The 21,089-nt window shown below is 35.0% G+C and overlaps 1 protein-coding gene across 1 annotated transcript in view; it reads right to left on the reverse strand.

Moving 5' to 3' along the window:
* The window catches only part of FIG4 (FIG4 phosphoinositide 5-phosphatase), a 79,594-nt gene that overhangs the window by 46,646 nt on the left and 11,859 nt on the right, over positions 1 to 21,089 (reverse strand). Inside the window, exons 3-14 of the mRNA XM_086608120.1 lie at positions 20,083 to 20,206; positions 17,021 to 17,177; positions 15,733 to 15,783; positions 13,539 to 13,687; positions 10,557 to 10,685; positions 8,890 to 8,990; positions 8,277 to 8,439; positions 7,525 to 7,622; positions 5,355 to 5,488; positions 3,281 to 3,397; positions 2,018 to 2,063; positions 313 to 461 (exon numbers count right to left, since the gene is read on the reverse strand). Of these exons, the coding sequence (XP_086464246.1) occupies positions 313 to 461; positions 2,018 to 2,063; positions 3,281 to 3,397; positions 5,355 to 5,488; positions 7,525 to 7,622; positions 8,277 to 8,439; positions 8,890 to 8,990; positions 10,557 to 10,685; positions 13,539 to 13,687; positions 15,733 to 15,783; positions 17,021 to 17,177; positions 20,083 to 20,206 (1,418 nt within the window). The remainder of the gene's footprint in view (positions 1 to 312; positions 462 to 2,017; positions 2,064 to 3,280; positions 3,398 to 5,354; positions 5,489 to 7,524; positions 7,623 to 8,276; positions 8,440 to 8,889; positions 8,991 to 10,556; positions 10,686 to 13,538; positions 13,688 to 15,732; positions 15,784 to 17,020; positions 17,178 to 20,082; positions 20,207 to 21,089) is intronic.

The following is a 21,089-nucleotide window of genomic DNA, read 5'->3' on the forward strand; positions in this document are numbered from 1 at the left end:
TTTTTTATTACATTTATTTAGAAGGAAAAACTCTTATCTTCAAGTTTAGGCATACAAAGAGAATGAAGACAAGCAGTTATCTTGTAAGAAGCCTGATGAGCACACTTTTCCAGAAGAGCAAATTTTCAGCGTGACTGGATTTTCTCAAGATTTAAAGTATGGAAGATTTTTTTAAACTTGGATGAATAAACGTTATTAAACCATTCCAATAAAAAGAATTGCACTTTTCTTCTACATAGATATAATTTCCCCAAATCTCTTGACACAAAATTAAAAAATAAAACCATGACACACTTTATTAATATATCTTACCTAACAGCATCCGTATCAAACTGTAAATTTGGTTTATCAATCAATCCCAAAGAATAGAGTTGGTACGCCAAAGCACATTTTCCCACCATAAATTGGGCTGTGTTAGTGCGATCTAAACAGTCCACACAATTGGTTCGGAGAACTCCAGTCTGGTAAAGCAATCCAAATAAGATTTTTCTTAATTAACAAATTACTACACTCATGATTATTACTTTTTTCCTACTATCCAAGACTTGTCAAATCTCAAATTATATCAGTTCACAAAAATTTGTGGAAAGACATTTCTAAAAAAAAATGTTAAAAAGCAATTCATCTCTAGCAAGGTACATCAGACTGCTCTAATGACTGCTTTCAAAATATTCTAGTTTCTATCATCACGCAAACTGCATCCCTCCTTCAACTCACAAACAGCCCTAAAGATTTACCTTAAAAAGAAAAGCAATGTTATTTCAGCGAAGAAGGTCTTACTTTCAAGTATGCTGTAACTACTGCAAAAAATAAAGCACATTTCTAACATGCTGTGGTTCTACTGTGATGGTGCTTGTATTTTAAGCTTTCCATATCTGGAGCAACACACATGAACATTTTGTTGAAGGTCAGTCATGCACATATTCTTTTATGCTGCTTGTACCACCATGCTCCAATTCCATAATGCACACAAAGTTATTTTATGAACAGCTGCAAGAAACATTTTAATATAACAGCATGGAGGATTCTTCTGCTTAAATATATACGGCTACACGCAAGCTAGTCAACTAAACTTTTATTGCCTTAATAAAGCATTTTTTGAGTGTGACTCACAAGATGTCCATTCCGAGATGAACTGTGATCCAAATGCTTACATGTATGCCAGTGGTGACTACTTCAAATGATTAAAGTTGAAAGATAGATAAAATAATCATTCCCCTAATACAGGTAAACCTTTAAGACATTAAAGGTTTACACATTAAAGGTTTAAACATTAAAAAAAAAAATCTAACTAGTGTTGATATGTTTTATTTTAAAATAGATCAAATTCTATCTACTCTGCTGTTTCTCTGCCCTCAAACATATCCCAGTGATCAGCTAGTAAAGGAATGGTCACATGCTTTCTAAGTTACGTGAGCTACAAAATTATGAATGGCAAGTCAAAAGCAACTAATGCATCTTCAGAATACACCCTGCGGTCAGAGTACGTAATCATAACATTCAGGTATAGATCTGGTACTGTACAGTTTACAGTTTAGTCAGAACTTTTCTGACCTTAAAGAAAGCAGTGTTTCTAGCTTTATTTTCTTTTAGTGATGATGTCACCACATTTAAGTATGTTTATTCCTCACCTCTTCTGTATAACATTATATTATGTAGTTTGCCAAAATGCTGCTGGTTTAAACTTTCACTGCACTGGTAACATTACAGACTAGTAATGGAAACTAGTTTAAAATATGAGCATTTCTAGTTTAAAATATGAGCATTTCTCAGACTACCTCCAGCAGAAATACAATTTCAACAGCATAAGGTTTTCTGGTACCACGCAAGAACTTTAAGCCCTATTTCTGAATTGGATTTCTGGGATGGACAACAATAATGCTGTTCACTACAAATATTAATTTAAGAACACTCTGTGAATCACCGATCAGGTATTTAAGTGAAACGGTTCACTGGTGGTTTGGGAGTGCTGATCTACATCTCTGTAACTATGAATTAATAAAGTATATTTTAGTACCTGCAAGCGACCAGTGGAAACAACGCAACCTCCCAGTTCATTCCACCTGAAAGAGAAACAAAACAGAATGATTTACAAAATATTTTAAAAAAATAACAGATCATACTATGGATTGATTGGCTCAGTGAAAAAGAGTGATAATTAAAAACCTGCCACAAAGCAAGACTAATATCCCTGAATAATAGAAAGCAGTGAAAGCTCTACGCGGCAGTAAGATGTATTTAAATCACATTGAAAAAAAAAAAAGTATCTAGACTTAAACTAGAAATATTCCAAAGCAGAAACATTCCAAAGCCATACAAAATATTTCCTTTGCTCCCCATAAAATGAAGTACGAGCAATGCAAGTGTTGCTACATCAGGTCTTGAGTGCACAAAAATTCAAGTAGGCACAAAGCAAACAACTGGATGGTAGAGGCATAACTTACACTGTAGCACAAGCTGGTTAATTTAAATCTCTCCTTCATACCAACTCCAGGCATACATGCCGGATACGTACATATTGTCCAGGTCTTGCAATTCTGTATAGGCCTTAATTGCACTCCAGAGTCAGAGAACATGAATCAGAAATTAATAACATTTTGAGGTAGAGGAGGACTTACGTCCCTGAACTACTGAGTATTTTCAAGTAACATCCCTAACATGAAAACTTGAATCAAAAACTTATTGAACTTCTAATGTGGAAGTTATTTTACTTTTGGATTTTCAGGGATTTGAGACAATTCACTGTACCTCTGTAGTAGTCTAAGCAAATACATTTATATTTTTTAAGAAAGTTCTAATTTTTGTATGTATGAATATACCATAAAATCCATTGCAAAACACCAGACTCAGTAACACTTAGATGATAGTTATCTTATTAGCACATCTCAAAAGAAGTCACTTATTAAATTCCAAATGTTGTTTGCTTTGCTAAGTTTATCCCAAATTTAGGATTCCCTTGGTTAAGGTAAAAAAAAACCAAAAAAAGCCTAAACTTTATATAAACACACATGGCACAGATTACAAGTTACAAATAATGGTCTGAAGTAAGAATTCATTCTAAGTAGAAGAGCAGCAGCATAACTGCAGTCTTTCAGTGTGTTAGCATTTCTTAGCACGTGCCTCTGACTGCAATCCTTTTAGTCATTACTTAATAACAAATTATATTTTTTCATATCAATTTAAGCCTTAAAATAAGAAATAATGTAATAGACTTAGAAATCCCAGACAACTCTCCAGGGAATAGATGTTATTCATTATGCATTAATTAAATTATACGTACTTCTCATCTGGCCGCAAGATACTGCAGTAGGAATCAGGCCGATTTACAAAAAATCCAGTCTTCTTTACTACACTTTCTGCAATCACATTCAGTCTATCAAGGACATTGCAAAGTTTGCTGAGGAAAGAAAAAAAAATACAGTCAAGGTGCATTAATACTAAAAAAATTTTCACTCCTTGGAGCCTTTTTATAACAAAAATTATTTAAAGGAAGATTCACATCACAACTTTACTTATGCAACAGTAATTATGTCTATAGTTTTCTTCGATTTTACAGACTTAGGAAACAGATACTGATCATATCTGAGCAATTTTTGTTTACTTTTTAATAAAACATATTACATTAAATCGAAGTGGAAGACTTCAAAAAGATCTAAAACTCCTTGACTTTTATATCACACTAATTTTCCTCTACCAAACTTTCTGTGATTCACAAAGTAAGAATGAAGCAGAAAAGGAATGTGATTATGCTAAATCACATTCCCTCATTTCGTTTGCAAGGTGCTCTTTTGTTCAGTAACGTTTGTTTCTGTGTGTGGCCTTCATGCTGTCCTGGACTTCCGTCTCAGATCAGGGCACCCATCTGTTCATTGTTGGGGACTCTAACTTCTGTTTACTTGTAATTTAATTTTCAAAATTTTTATTACCATGTTTACATTTCAAGCAACAAAAATAATTATTTCTTTTTTAAAGATTGCTTATACTGAGATGGAAGTAGTATTTTGGAACATTTCCACCAGTACTACTTTCCAGTAAACTTACTTCAAAACTACATGTTAAAGAAAACACATTTTCAGTATTCCTGAAACTCAATTCTTTAGGCAGACATATACCTTATCATCCATTCTTAAATCTCTCTTGCTTGCATAAATAATCTTGTTCAAAGTCCTCAGGTATTTTTTATATCTGTACTAGGGTAGATACATATATAAATACACCCCAAGCTTAAAGCCAGAAGGGCAATCCTTTGATTCCCATATAGGACAGATCACTAAGCTTTGTCAGCATGAATCCACACGAAACCCAAGAACTTGCATCTAGCGTATCTTCTGAAAGGAAATTTAGCCTTATTTTGAGATTTGCTATTTAATCATAACACAATCACATATACACCTAGCTGCACACAATGCCATTTTAGAATAAAAAAGTAGTGTGAAACCATGTCAAACTTTAAAGTAACGGTTTCACACCTACAGGACCAACCACATCAACCAATTTGTAATCTCAAATAGCGAATAAGGATTGTTTCCCAAAGATTTTTTCATAAAATTTTAATCTGCAAACATTAATTATATTCCTGTCCTTTGAGCCATACCAGTATTTCCATTGTTTTGCCCAGACTGATATAGTAACAGATATCTGAGAGCTGATCCAACAAATTTTATCATTCTTGTAGAACTTCTGGCATTATAAGATACAGTAGACATATGCAATCAGAGAACTTTACGACCGAGTTCTGTGTTACTCAAGAATAGCAATCTGTACCTATAGATTTCAAATGTTTGTGCCCTGTAAATATTTCTACGTTTAAGAAAACATTCCTCCTGTTCACATGATTCTGGTACAGCATTCTATTGTCCAAAATTACAGAATAAAATGTTACAGAATATATTTGCCTTTCTAAGATACAGGCTTCTAATAATCTAAATGTTTGATAGCATTGAAATGAAAGCCTTCATTTCCTTTTGGAAGAGGAAATGGAAAAGATTGATATGAAACTCCATGTTTTCCAAAATTTTGTAACTCAATAAATTCAATGACTGAAATAGAACACCTGACAAAATGCAGTATTTTGACTAATTCAAAATAAAAAGTGAATGTTGATAGGTTTTTTGAAGCTTTTATCTAAAAATCTTCCTTTGCATAGAATTTCAAAGTTTTCAGGCCTTGCTCCACTTCAGTAAGAAACCACAGAAAACATTAAAAATCCTTCAAAAAGCTGAGGTTTTATTCTGCCATAGATCTTAATAAAATTCTCCCATCATACCTAAGGTACATTCAACTGAAAAGTGACACAGTCAGTAGCATAGAGTTTTGTCGCTAAGAGCACTAGTACAAAGAAGGATTTTTTCTACCTTTTTGTGTATTTGGCCATATCCCAGGGTATGTATATAATTGCATGCTCTGGGGGTAAAAACTGGTTGAGATATGTCACAGCAGCAACAAGTTCTTCACTAAGAATTCTTTCGTGCTTTCTTTTTTCACGTTCCTTTAGCAAAAAGAAAAAGAAGTTAACATTACAATTTTCATTAACAAATGTACATAACCAGTATACATACGCGTATACCTGTATGTATACATAAAAGAAATTAAAAGTGGAAGCTGTAACAACAGTAGGTGGTTCTTCATAACTAGTACAATTAAATTAAGAACAGAAGAGACAGAATAATCTAAACATTCTGAGCTTTTAACAATTGATTTGTATTAGTAGTAAAAGTCACCTGTTTCAACCGTGCATAACCATTGGCTGAAAAAATGGAACCCTATAAAACCCAAGAAGAGCACAGGAAAACAAAAGTGGTAACACAGAGGAAATGGATAAAGACAGAAGAGAAGGAACAAGGCAGGCAGAAAGGAAAGCATCTCATTCAGTTCTGGGGTACAAGAGGACCCAGGCAAATTATTCTCCACTACTGACAGGAGATGGGGAACAACAGCTCCTACCTCGCAGCTTTGCAATAACTTTAAAAAATCAGAATTATGTTGCCATTCTCTGAATATACTGTATATTTTGGCACTCTATATATTAGTATGGCTTTCAGCTTCGTCCAAACTAAAAGCTATACTGAATCTATGTTATAGAAACCGTTTTAAATGTATAGTAGCAGTCCTAAATAAACAAACCCAAAAGAAGCCTAATACATTTGTTATTAGTTAACAAGTTTCTAGGATAGACAGATACAGGAAGACGTAGATTTTTATTTCATCAACATTTAAGAAATAAAGTAATAAAAAGTACTGGAGATAGAAATATTTAGCATTTGTGTAAAAGCAGCTTCCCCCCTTTGCTTTTTTTTTTTTAAGCAGTACATAAAGTAATAAAGTAACATGAATTTTAGTCTCTTAATATCTAGCAACTACAGAGAGGGGAAAGAAAGAGATGCATTTTCAGTCACTGTACCAAAAGCCCTGTGAATAAAAGCATATAATGATTCACGTGTCAAAGTCATGTGAGCCTAGACTCACACTGTAACAATGGCTTTTGAGAGCTATGGCTGCAAGAGATAAAATCATCTTCTTGTCAACAAATGCTATCCTAAGTTGATTCCACAGACTCTCAGACAGTCTCAAAAGCACTCCTACACAGGAAAGCTTCTAGAAATAGAAAATAGCTTATCTAGTAGTCGTTTATTACAACTCAAGAGTTTTAAAAATACTTCCTTTTGTATTTTCCCTATTTTCTTTTATACTAGGAATGGATCCTACAATGCACATAAAAGATCCTGTTTTCTACTGAATACAGCTCTACAACGTGATAAATTTGATGATTTTTTTTTTAAAGACTAAAAAGAAAAAAAGATATGATTCAACCAAAATAAATCAATATATTAAATTCAAATGTGGACACAGACACCACCACAGAAAATGGCTGGATCAAAACAGAGGGGGGGGGGAAAAAAAAAAAAGCCTCTACAAATACAAGATGTAATAACCAAAATTACAGAGCCACCCAGAATCCAGGCTTTGCACCACAGCCTCTCACAGAGCAGAAAACTGAATTAATCATGAAGCTCCCCACATTAGTCCAGCCCTGCTGCCAATGGCACTGCCCGTTAGGTAGCATCCGATGCTTCAGTTTTCTCTGCCCCTCATTACCAGACGGAGCAAATACCAGAAGATGAGTCTCTATCATAATATTTGAAATAACTCAGTCATCTGTGTCAAGAAGCCTACAAACCTCACTTTACGTGGAATCACACTATTTCAGTATTTTTTAAGTGCTAAATTAAACCTAGTGGTAAATTTATTTGGATTTACTCACATCTAAGGGGTAATAGCAAAAACCTGAAAACAACAGTGAAAAGTTACTGTAAGTTACTGGGAAACTTCTTTTTTTGAAGGGCGGTAGTGGAAGCAGTTAAAGACTTGTATACTATATCACGTAGGACAAGATTTATGAAGAATATATGCCATTTACAAGCTAGTATTAGTTCAGAATACAACCAAAATTACACAGAGACTCTACAGAAACAAGCATAATATCAAAAATTAGAAAGCAATTAGAACATTTTCAAAATATTGTACCTTCACAAGATTCAAAATAATAATGGGAGAGCCAAACCTCTGAAGCATTTGGTCAAAGTGAAGAGCAGCGACATGTGCAAAAGGATCTGCCTGGTCCACTGCAACAAATACATATATTCAGGACAATATTAAGCAAGCTGTAGAGTTACTTAAATAATTTTCCCTTAAAAGTACTGTTCACAAAATACATACGAATTCTCTAATAGTAACGATACAATTACATACTTTCCCCTCTTTTCATGTGAAAGCTGTTAAAAAGAAAAATAATCTTCCCTTTTCCAAGCTGGAAGCAACTTTTTAACCAAAACTTCCATGAGATGCTTAGAAAGAGAAATTATTCTGGCCACATTAAACTTCGCCCTGACCTTTTCCACCATTTTCAACAGGTTCAAAATTTTTCCCACAATACTAAGATAAACATAGCCAACTTTGTATACAAACTAAGCACAAAGAAAGCTGACGTCTTCAAACAGAAGTTTTATTTTCTATTCCATTTCTGAACATGAAGCCCAAGATTGAGATTTTTTTTCTATTCCATTTCATAAAATGCAGCTTTTTATATGGTTGAATGTTTGTATGCCATGGTGTTTATAATAAAGAACATTGATTAACCTTAAATTATGGCTTCCCAAAGAACAAATGCATAGACAATTCATTCATTTTTGCAAATTCAGTTTTCACTTGCTCTCTCAGGTGTTCCTTTAGGACACAGCGCTAACCATAAGCTATCACAAAGAAAAATTTGTACATACATGTTATGGGTGGCTTAGGCATCATAGTTGAAATATCTTGAGACCAGTACAGAGGGACAGATCCTCGAACCTGAACGTAGGAAGAGTAACTCCCCGCAGAAAATGACATAACTGAAGCATCATAAAGTATTTGTTCAGTTTCCACTTCATTAGCAACATCTCCCTAAACCAAACAGAAATACACATGACCTTGACATCACACTTCAGAGCCACATGTATTATAGAGAACTGATGATTACAAACAGAGTACAATTAAACTGTAAGACACCAAATCATAGTAGTGAGAACTCTACTGAAAGCTAAATTCCCATTTGTCCCTAAGTGCATATTATCAGTTTGTTGTGTTTTTTTTTTTTCTCCTTTGTTTGGGAAATAACATTATCTCTAAGTGTAAAAAGAACAGCCAGTTAAAACTTACTATTCTAAGAACAGCTTTATTATCTCAATTAAAAATGTAATGATAGCTGTCATAACATTATCTAATAGCATAATATAGAGCCAAAACCCTAACAACCCTCCAAAATATTTCAGTTCTCCAGTCAGTCAAGCTCAAGTTTTCACATTGTTGGGGGGGGCAGGCAGATTCGAACCCCTAAAATCACATGCCATTTACCTCACAGTTTGCTCCTCGTTTCAGAAAACGTGTTCCAGCAAATTTGCTTGATCTTCTGGCTATCAGAGTGACATATATGGGGCGACCGTATATTAACAGCTCTTGAAAGAGAAGTTAAGGCTTACATGTCACAGGCAATTTTTCATTCACTTACTTCATGCAAGCACAAATAAATTCTGAAAAACATGTATGGAACTGAAACATCTGATTTACTAAAATCTCCTTAACAGTGACGAGTATCACTTCCAAATTTCTTTTGCAGCTGGGAGAGAGCATTGCCCTTTTCAACAATCGTTTTTAACAACTTCAAAAAGGGAGTCTCCATTACAGTACATCGACCACTTCTCACAACATACAGAAGAGAAGTATTTCTATTTTATGAAGTGACAATGGATGTGAAATAGGTACAAGACTCACCTTGGGCATTGTGAACACTGGGATTAAAGCCTAGGAGTTTCTATTTTCAGATCAGCTATATTAGTCACCCTCTAATTATTTGTCTGGAAAAGTAGATAAATTTGCAACTACTTAAGTAACAACAACTGAAAGCCAGAGGCAAACAGCTACAGATGCAGTGGTGGTTTTCTTTAGGCCTTTTATTTTTTTATTAAAAACAACAACAAAAAAAGATAGATTTGGATGTCTAGCATGACTATCACTGTTTCCTTAGTGCAAGGGAGGCACAAGAAAGAGGGAAGATGACATTTGCTCATCAAATACCTAAAGCAAAGACGATTGTCACTGACTAAGCAGCTGCAGGCATAACACTGGTGGTCATATCCATAGCTACTACTTTGATTAAATAAGACCACAGACGAAATAGTGGCATATGAAAACAGATCCAGCTTTCTGTCTGGGGACTAAGCCAATGACCAGCAGCCTTACAGTCATGAAAAAGCACAACTAAATTTTGCAGACACCACTAACCTTAACTTCATGATTGTATTTGCTTCCCCAGATATTGACAGGCTTTTAAACTAACATGATACTGTTGACTAAATTAGAGTGTCTCTGTAATACACTAAATTCTTATCAACTAAGATGTTGAGATGGCATTTCTTTGGAGTGTGATATGCATTTGGGCTTTTTCTCCTCCTACTACAATGTACATAGACCCATTTACCCATTTTAAATAATAGGTAGTCAGGAAAAAAAGATATTCAGATGTTCTAGTGTTTACTTAACTCTCTTCATACAGCAGGGCTGAAGTTCTATCACCATCTTCAACAGAAAAAGAGTAAATACAAGAATTTCTGCAAATCTCAGTTACTAAAAAAAAATGTTTTAAAGAAGATTTTTTAAGAGAACACTTCTATGTCAGCAATTCAGTTCTGTTTAGCTTTTCTCCCTTTCCTCAAATATCTGTGAAAAAAACCCACAGCTGAGTCTTAAAATCCTCTCAAGTTCTTTATTACCAAACCCCAGCCTTACAAACAGTGCCTCACTGAGAATGCAATCTACCTGTGTCAGGACCCTGTTATAAGAACATCACCATATTTCTTATTTAGCATAAAACCTAGAAAAGTAATGGAAATAAAACCCAAAGAACAATTCTAAAATTGAAAGTATTTACATGACAAAGAAATAATTCAATGTATTTCATGTGTTCAAACTTTTTTTAAAAAAAAAACAATAAACCAACATTCGTTAAAATAGTAAAAGGATACTTGATTGCCCACAGAATCCGTGAATAATATACAGCAGCCAGTCACGATGAACAGTGTTTTTTACTGCCTCCAGAAGCTTGCCGTTCCACACATACTTTTCATAAGGCTTACTGCAAATCCCGAATACCCCTAGGAAGTTGTTACAATGAAAACGCATTAACAATTAAGAAACAAGCTTACCTGCATTGAACTGTTTTAAAATCCATGTCATTGGACCTTTAGTTTGATTTTCCCTTGACTGCAGCTCTGTATATCATTTCCTAGCATCCCTGAAGTTTGCCAAACACAGATAACTTCAGGCACATGCTGAAGTTCAGAATTTATGAAGATTTACAATTTTTCTATGGTTGCAAGTCACTGTAGCATTTGAGTACCTTCATGCAGAAGTTTCTGATACTTCCAGTACAGGAAAGAGAGCTCTGCACGGTAGCAGCAGAGGATTTGATAATGAAGGAAATAAATCAAGGTGTGAATTCCAGTTAAGACAAAAATACTCTCATAAGAGGGCTTCATAAACTTTTCAATTCTGGGTCAGCTCTAGAGTTACCTATTAAGTTCTGAAAGATCATGCATAGCCCTGGCCCCCTTTACAAAAAACATGTCAGTCCCCTTCTCACATAATCTAGTGTGGTTTTCCTAATTTGCACTGACACCAAGAAATGCAGCTATTGTAGACCTGCAAATTAAAATTCAATTTCTCCTATGTCTGAAATCTGAGTCTTTTTCTGTTTCAAAAATCAGGACCAAGATGACAAGTGGCACTGAAAGGCAGTGAAGGGAACTGAATGAAGCCGAATCTGAAAGAGAAGGAACAGGATAAGAACTCTATTAACTACATTTTTTGTGTATTTTTTTTTTCAAATGAAGTTTCTGGCAGGATGAGTTATACCATAGCAGTACGTCAATTATAGTAGACAAATGTTCTGCTATAATTCTGCAAATTTGTTCTCTTTCTCATTTCTAGCAGCATTATTTTGGTGAGAATTTGTTCTTGAATGATTGAATGACAGGCGGTGCTTTTATTTTTTTTTTTTAACACATGTTCTATCATAGGAACAGATATGTTACTAATACCTACTGGAATTGGAGTTATGTTTGCTGTCAGCATACTGCTGATGGGGTCAAAGTTATGACATCTTTATCTCCCAGTGTTTTCACAAAGACATAGAAAAGACAATGCCGTTGCATGGATTCCTGAGGGATCTTGCAGATAAGAGCCTTTGCAGAGGAGGAATTCTTGCTCTCTCCACTCTTTACAGTCATTTCTGCCATTGTAGTATTAGACAACCAATTCCTGATAACCTGACACATGTATGACCATGTTACTAATATCTTTTTATTGAGGCGGAGGGGTCGCTTTTCTTTAAAAGGAAATACATTATTTGATTTTCTTTCCATTTTTTCATCAGATTAAGCACATACTGTATACAGCATTACTTTTAGGCTTTTACATGACATTATGACAGATGTTTACAACTATTTAACATAGGAAGTTCCAGTATCAAAGATAGTTACTTACCTAATGCTCATTATCATTCTTTGAGTTGTAGTCAGTGTAGGTCTATTCTAGGTGTTGTGAAGAGTGTCAAAAGCAAAAGGGTGGACAAACAGTGTCCAAGTTTATCTTGCATAAATGTGGGTCAGGGGTTGTTTCAAGCATTTCTGTATTTTAACTACGTGCTTGTCAGACCTTCAGAGTCCTCTTTAGAGGCACAGAAAGCAGGACCAATAAATTCCTTCTTCAATGCCTCAGAAGATTCATTTTGGGTTAGAAGAGATGGAAAATGAGTCATGCAATTCACACTATCTCAAAGAACCAAAGTTACTCTAAAACAAGTGGGATTTTTGTATCATATTTCTCTGTGTATTATATTTTCTGTGCAACAAAGGTTACACAGCAGGTGACTACAAATAGCAGTGGTAATGCACAGAGGCTGTTGAGCCTCTTTATAACCAACACAAGCACAGACTCAGATGTTGCATCTAAGCTGGCTTCCATATCAAGTTCATGGTGTTAAGCAAAATAGTAGTAGAATTCCTCTATCCTATTGTTTTGCTTATGAGTGATGTATTTAAAAGGCATGGTGTTCTATTACTACCCAAGAAGGCTAGTTGAATCTCCACAGCTGTTTGAAACCACTTTTACAGCAATGTATTCATTATGAATCAAAGGTGGCACTTATTTCTGATACTGCACAATTAAAGAAGGAAAAAAGTGGTGTCACATATACAATATCAAAAAGTAAAAAAAAAAAAAAAAAAGTAGTTTTTTGACAAGCATTCGGATAATTAGTACAAATCACAGGGTAATAAAACATAAAAAACCATCAACTTCAACAGAATGCACTCCAATATTAAGAATATCAGGGGAAAGTGTGGGTGTGTGTCTGTGTCTGTGTGTGTCTGTGTGTGTGTGTGCATGAAGCAAAAGCGAGAGAAAATGGTTTTCCTGTCTGGCTGGTCATCTTTACACTCTTACGAACATGTTAGATGCAAAGTGAAGGCTGTAGTTTTCAACTGAAAGCAGTATTTTTTCTTAGACTTCCTAATAGTGCTTACTACACCAAGTTCATACCAACTTCATACAATTCCTCTGTTGTCAATATTTTCCAACATGAGACAAAAAAGATTTATTAGTACTTAATCAATTATGGCTTCCCACTCTCTTTGTAATTCATTCCTATTGGGAGTCTTACAAGTCAGTTGAATTATCAGTTGCTGAAAAATGTCAGCATGCTCAATTACCTTCCTGAGATGGGATGTAAATTAACAAAACAACAATTAGTCACCTCTAGAAATTGCATTGTTCAAATTCAAATGTCTGTAATGGGCACTTTACATAATCTTTTATTAACTCACGACTCTTACGAGACTATTGATCAATACAGAAGACCTGAATGTTTCTCAAAAGTAAATTTAATGAACATATTCTAAATGTACTCATGACCAACAATGTTAGTTTAATTAGGCATATTCGCTTACCACTTCCACCCTGTGTTGAAAGTCCTTCATCTTCAAATATATCAAAACTCTCTTGTCGGGTTTGGGTTGTTTCAGTTTTTAATATCTCAAGCGGCATTCTCAGGACAGTAAGATTATACTGAAGGGCATGAGATAGATCATAGCTGTAACTGATAGATAGTTAACATTATTAATAAATGTACACGCACAGGACTTTTCCAAAAGCCCTTACACTCCATTTGTACAAACATTTAACACAGCACTATTTTATTCATTAAAAAAAAAACCCCAAACTCTTAAACAAGGTACATAGATTCTGTTCTACATGGCAAATGATACAAATGGATTTCCAAAAGCAGCTTTACATAGAAGCTATTTACAGTACAATAGCTGCAACTGTATTTATATTCTTCTCATATCTGAAAAGTGAGTATGTCTTTTGAACAAAACATATCAAGAAACTTAATTCACTATGTCCCAAGGAGTTCTGAAGATCAAAAATAGCTATTCCACCAGAAATATCCACATATATAGACAATCACATTTTTCTGAGATTTAAGTACTACTCTCTAACTACTACCCGAACTCAAAACAGTCAAAAATTTGGTCCACAAAAACTGTATTTGTCCTCAAATTTGTGACTGCAGCACCAATGCATCTTAAGACAGTGGTTTCTGAATAAACAAAAGGGTGTGGGGTTTTTTATTAGTTCCATAACAACAACAAAGTCTGCATCTCATGTCTTTTATACTGACAACACTCTACACTAATTGCTAAACTTTACAAGCCACTAGGATTCATTTCCCCGAGGAGAAATCAAATTTACACAACACTTGAATCAGAAACATACACGAATTTCCATTTTAGCCTAAGACATCAGTGATTACTAGCCCTCCTGTAAGTTTCTAGATCACTAGTGAATATTTATAAAATTTATTTAAATATTTGACATTTAGATTTATCACTAATGATAACAAAGTCAAATCCATGTATTCACCACATTTACATAATAGTCACTTAAGATGCTTATTTGTTAGGGAAAAAAAAAAGTTTCTTAAACGCTCAGTTTGCATATAACAGAACCTTTAAACAGCATCCCAGTAAGACTTCTTCAGGCTATTCCTCCATTTTCCCTTCTTATAATTAACTTTTAATTCTGTTTAGGATTTATATGAAAACTACGCAGAAAAATATGCTATGATTTCAGACAAGAACATTTTAAATTAAGCTGATAAACAAACATGTTTATCAGAAAATCATATAAGAACCTTCTCCTTTCCCCTCTACATGCAACCAAAAAAAAACAACACACATTCATTATGTCCAAGCAGGAGAGAAAAAAAAAAAAAAAAAAGTTGTAAAACGTCAGGGCTGGGAGACAAAGCATGGAAGACAAACTCAGGTTTTATACTGTGAAAAAGCCTTCTCATGCAAAGCCATAAAACAGATATAAAACTTTGGTAGATTTTGTCTTCACAGATACAGTGGTAACAAAAAACCTCTATTTGCCAAGCGGGATTTACCTTCTAGACTGATACACCTTTTGGTACTTCAAGAGGGTTTTTTTCTTTAGTTTTTTAAGTCTTAAAGTCTTCTAACTATTACTGCTGGGTTTATTACTACATTTCTCCTATTTTTCTGCTGTCCCAAAAATCTCACATGTAATAGTAGCTGGGACACAGAAACTTGTCTTAGGTACGGCATTAATAAAACGATAAGCAAAAGAATTGGTAATGCCCAGAAGGCCCTATGAAAGATGTATCCTACACAGCGTATACCTTAGATGAGGACCTATTTCTCTATCTTTGTTTCTAAATCAAGGCAAAGCTTTATTTCTGGAAAATGAGGTCAAGAAAGAAAAACTGACAGGACAAGCAAACCCCTTGAAATATAATACTTTTCCAAAGAGAGAATTTCTGCATAATCTGGCAAGGTTGAACAGTCAGTGGAAACGGTAATTTCATTGTCTACCTTCTATGATGCCACTAATAGTTCTACAGTTTTTAACTTCATGGAGACTACGTTCCTAAATCAATTTGTTGGAGGATAAAGGAGGTTCAAAAGACACAGATGAAAATGGACAAGCACTGTGATCACGTGTCTTATTTCCCCAGAATACCAACCTAAAGATCTTGGGTACCGAAATCCAAAAGCTGAATCTTATAGCAAGTCTAAGTATACTATTCTTTTAAAGGAATTAGTAACTAATACCTACCTAAAATAGAAGTTGCTAGAAAGGTCCACGTTTTGAAAGATCCTCAGATACCTAATGAAATAATTCAAGACAAAGACAAAATTATTAGTTTAACCAGACAGACCTCAAGAATTCATTCAAAGAAACTCAGAAATTAAACTACATATAATTACTTACTCTTACCATATATTCCCTTCCTGTCTTACTGCTTTTGACAGGTAATTCCACTAGAATGTCAGTATCTGGATTAAATAAATCAAATAGCCATTTTTTTTTTTTAATCCAGAGTATACTCATGTACATACTCCGTTTCTTTAGGCAATTGTAGATAAAGTTGTAGTCCATTTTCCAGATATGTGGGTGAAATTCTCTAGGACTTACACAAGCAAATTCCCAACAATACTATACGAGTATACTATATGAATGATAAAATGTCTAACACCACAAATATATAGCTTAGATAACATAGTCTGCTGCAGTCTAAGAGAGGAGACCGAGGTTTATGATCAGTCATTCCTTAAAGTGGAAACCGTTGTAATAGTTACCATTGGCTTGATTTATTACCCGACATCGGTTTATCGCAATACGTCACTTTTTGACTATTCACACGTGGTACAGACTGAAAAGCAGTTTATTGATACTGTCTGCCTGGTATTTCATGGAAGTAAAGTTACCTCATCCTGATAAAAACACCACCAGGATGTAGTTGTACATTTCATACAAGGTTTCCTGCTGATTAAGGGCTCGAATTTCTTTCTTCAGAAAAAAAGTCACAGAAAGGAAAAAAAGAAGCTAAACTTACCAGTGGGTCAGTTTAATCACCCTTTACAACAGCAACATTCACAAGATTCTGACAGCACAGAAACATCAAATAATCTACTCAGTACTTCTTGAAGGGCACAAAAGATCTCTTCAGGTCAGAATAACATGATGGTAGAGCTACTAACAAAAGAACAGTACCCCAAACCAATATAAACGAGTACCAGCATTACTTTGCCCTTGTAAGAACAATGTTTATATTGGATGCTTCCTGATGTACGTTTGCTTGGATGCAGCTTTGACATATAGGTGGCATGGAGATGTGGACAAAAAGCTCTGAAAGACTTTAACAGTTGTATTTGCCCTCCAGGTTAGAGGTCACAGAACTTGTGGCCCCTTCTGCTTTCTTCCACACTAATTTATTAACTAACAAAAAATGGCTTGAATGACATACTAACAGAAGGAAATCCATGACTGAAATTTCTAGTTGCAGTTCACCATTGCTCAGAAAGTATTCAGAAAGTACACACTGTCTACCACCATTATTTACCTGGCTTCATCAGGATGAGTGACTCTTACAGAATCATTTGGAATGTAGATCATATTTGTATCTTCTATTTTATATATCGCATGACCTCCAATATCTGCCATTTTTCTTCTTTTTGTTATCAACACAATGTAGTAGCCTTCTAAAAACCTGACAAAACCTGTTAAAACAGTATTAAAATGCTATTACTTGAATGATTTGATTTTGATGATTTGCATTGATTTGATCAAACATATTTAGAAAAACAGTATTAGAATTGTTTCAAGATTTCACAGAATTTTTCTTTATTCTTAATGTTGTATGTGTAATGTGCATTTATATACACCCACAAAAACATACATATACATAGAGTCTTACAATTCCCCTCCAGTAAGTGTTAATCAATGAAGTACATAGTTTTTACTTTTTTTCCTTCCACTGTGTATATTTTTAATTTTAGATAGCAGAGTTAAGACACTGAAAATTCAGAATATGTTGCTGTCTAATTAAGACACTTGTATTTGCTTTTTACAGGACTCTCTGTTCTGTTGGCACAGAACAGCAAAAGGAGTTAAGCAGACTACAACACCTTTGTACTCTCTCTCCTTAACAGTCGGGAATGAGATTCCCTGTCTAGAGCAGCATCTCCCCTAGATGAGCCATTTAGAGCACCAGAGCTAATCCTTTCTTTCCATTTCCTCTCTCAGATACCGACACTTGACCTTGCTGAAGTCCAGAGGGCTAAGGAGGTAGAACAGGCAGTGTCTGGCTTTATTGCCTGTAAAAACAAGGCTTTTGAAGCCTCCACCCTCATTCCTTAACGCTACAGGGCACAGCCGAGCTTCTTCACCGAGTTGCTTCTTTGGATGTCTCATTACATGTCATTAGGACCGTAATAAACCTTTAAATACAATACAAACGTACAAATTCAAATTAAAAATAGAAATACGTAACCAACCCCTGAACCCAAATTTGTTTCTAATACAGTATAGGCAGTGATACAGCAGTACGAAGTTTTAATAACTAATAAATTACATTCATTAGCTCTTGGAAGCAGCTGCTTTGATGGGTTGCTACTAGCAAAGAGCCTGAAACTCAGTGACTGCGGCACTGTCAACAAATATATTAATTGGGGGGAAAAAAAAGCCTTACAATTCACATTTTCACTTGTATTTATATTCAGTTCTTTTAACTTAGCATTATAAATTAGAGACGAAGGATGATCAAAGCACGGATTCTCCTCCCTGTCACTGCTGGAGGCTGCGATGTGATCAAATGAACTGCAGTTCTTTTCTTCTGCCTTATTAGCCCCCCTCGGAAAAACGCTCTCACCTGCACAAGGAGAGCAGACCCTGCTGACAATAAGAAACAAAGCCTTCCATTTGAAGCAGCCAGACTATTGAATTTCAGTTGTTAAATAGCAAAGTTCTTCCTGTATCCTCCAGGTACTGAAATCACTTATGTGAACAGTCTCTGTCCTTTGAATTTCACTAAATGTTACCCCGAAATCTCATAAGGAACCCAGCCTTTCCCCTTGGCCCGCTTCTCTCCATTTAAAAGTGATTTCTACTTTTAAACACAATACAGTGAAGCAGAACTTCGCCTATCAGCACCCCCATTCCGAGTGCACTGAATGCACTGTCTCTGGTTAATGAAATAACTGGGGAACAGAACAAAGCTGTCCTTTCCAATTCTACAAAAAATAGTCCTGTGCTCCTGACCTGAGCCAGGAGGCAGAAATAAACGACCAGTTCCCTCAAATTACATGTTTATACAGATATGATTAGATAGGATCAAGATGGAAGACATCTAAAGTATGTACTTTAAAAATGCAACGTAATCTGAAGATCACACTGACAGCATGGTACTTCTAAAAAAATAATCCAGAAACAGTACACCATATCTGATAACCAATACATTTGTCCAGCTACAGAATAGAAACTCTCCGGTTATGAAGAGTACATATAAACAAACATACAATTGGGATGCAAAATTTTCATTGAACACAACCACTTTCCAACTGAATATATTATCACATATTTAGATAGTGAGCACTGATGGCTTGTGCACAAAAAGCCAATGCTGCAATAGTGTTAGAAGCTTCTTTAGGTTTACCCATATTATTAATACTCTTAAATTAATAGGGAACATAAACCTCATGTGAAGAATTTTTGAAAAGCGGATCCATGGATAAGTTCCAAAATGCTTCATGGGCAAAAAGAACATAGAAGAAAGCTTGTTTAATCTGCTGCTTTAGATTAGATTAGTATTTTCTTATGTTTTGGTTGTTACGTAAAATTCAGGAGCATCTTTTAAAGTGATGGAATTCTCCACCTCCTCTGCAGCTTTGGATTTAGATGTCCAGGTAATATGTTAGTGCAAATAAAGCACAAAGTATTCTTGAGGGCTGTCAGAGCACACATTAATGTTTACTTTAGAGATACCATCCATCAATATATCGACCTTAATATCTGACAAGAGGCAGGAAAGTATTGACTTTCAAATGAAGTTGGAAGCTATTAAATCCTTGAAGCAATTCTCTAGGATTATGGACAGCTGATCAGCATTTAAAAATTCAGTTGACATACTAGTCAGTTATACTTGTTCAAACATGAAAAAGAAATCTTTAAATATGTCAATGCAAAAAAGTTAACCAAAAATAAAATTAAATCATCATTCTGAATAGTGTGTGATGAAGAAATACAACCTAATAAAGGATGTCAACTATTCTTTTCTTTTAAAAAAGCATTCTGTGGGCTCTGGAATTCAGAAGGCCAGGTTCCACATGATTTGCATCCTACAGTCAGTTGAGTTTGGCGAGATCTTCAACCAAGCTTCTAGAGCTTGGCTATTTCCTAGATCTGTCCCTTAGTGCCAAAGAGACTAGCTACAGCACAACTCTCACCCCTGTACTGACCATCTGTTTTCACAAAATACTAAAAACTTATCTTTGAGAATGAAATTTCTCAATCATCTTCAGTTTAAAAAAATAAAGTAAAATCAAGTGGAGACAGAAAATATACAGCATGACACAGTAAGCTTCACCCTCTTAAGAAATGAAAGATTTTATACAACCAAACACTTACCTACTACACCAAAAGCAGAGACAGCTCGAGATAACCCAGAAGAGCCCTTCTGCCCAATCTTTGTTCTATTTCCCAGGTCTAAACGGCCAAGAAGTTCCCTCACCTCTTGTTGTGTATACACATGCTTTTTTAAAAAAAAAAAAAAAAAAAAAAAATCATCACTTAAGTTACTGCTTTGGTAGTTAAATGTTATGTCAGGTCAGAGAAAAGTAGAATTTACTTAATACACAATAAACCAAGCATCTGCTCTACATCCTCTGTTTTCTGTTTCAGTCCTACCAACAAGTACAAGTCTTTTTATGCAGAAAATTCACTATTCACTGAAATAGTCATGGCCACATGTGAATTCAAACATTTCTAAATCTTTAGTGTTAAGATTTTAAATCACAAGTTTCCTGGAAAGCAATCAAGTCTTGTTCTATTGTGTACATTAAAACTCTTGTTGCTGCTGTTTATTTTGCTTCAGAGATGATATGTCAGAAACACTAAAAATTTGGCTAGATAGTACTTAAATGTATTTTGCACTTAGAACAGCATAGCTGAACATAAGAAAACTATTGAGAGTGTACACATAATAAACTGAAAAACTTGGGAAAATTTCATTAAAGTGAACATGCTGTTTGGAGATCTTGTAGCCACTCTCATACTGTAACTAGCCATTTTCATGCTAATACTGTGAGCACCTGACATAGAAGGAGCAGCTGAGAGAGTTGGGATTGATGAGCCTGCAGAAGAGAAAGCTCAGAGGGGATCTTTTCACTGTGTATAAATTCCTGGCAGAAGGGAGTAAAGAAGTCTGAGGCAGACTCTTCTCAGTGGTATCCAGTCAAAGCACAAGAGGCAATGGGCACAAATTGAAACACAGGAAATTCCATTTGAACATAATAAAAAGCTTTTTTTCTGTGAGGATGGTTGAACACTGGAATAGGTTATCCAGAGACATTGTGGAGTCTCCAGTCGTATTTAAAACGCAACTGGGAATGGCCGTGAGCAACCTGATCTAGTTG

Source organism: Tauraco erythrolophus, chromosome 2 (genome assembly GCF_009769465.1).
Source record: "Tauraco erythrolophus isolate bTauEry1 chromosome 2, bTauEry1.pri, whole genome shotgun sequence".
Lineage (NCBI taxonomy): Eukaryota > Metazoa > Chordata > Aves > Musophagiformes > Musophagidae > Tauraco > Tauraco erythrolophus.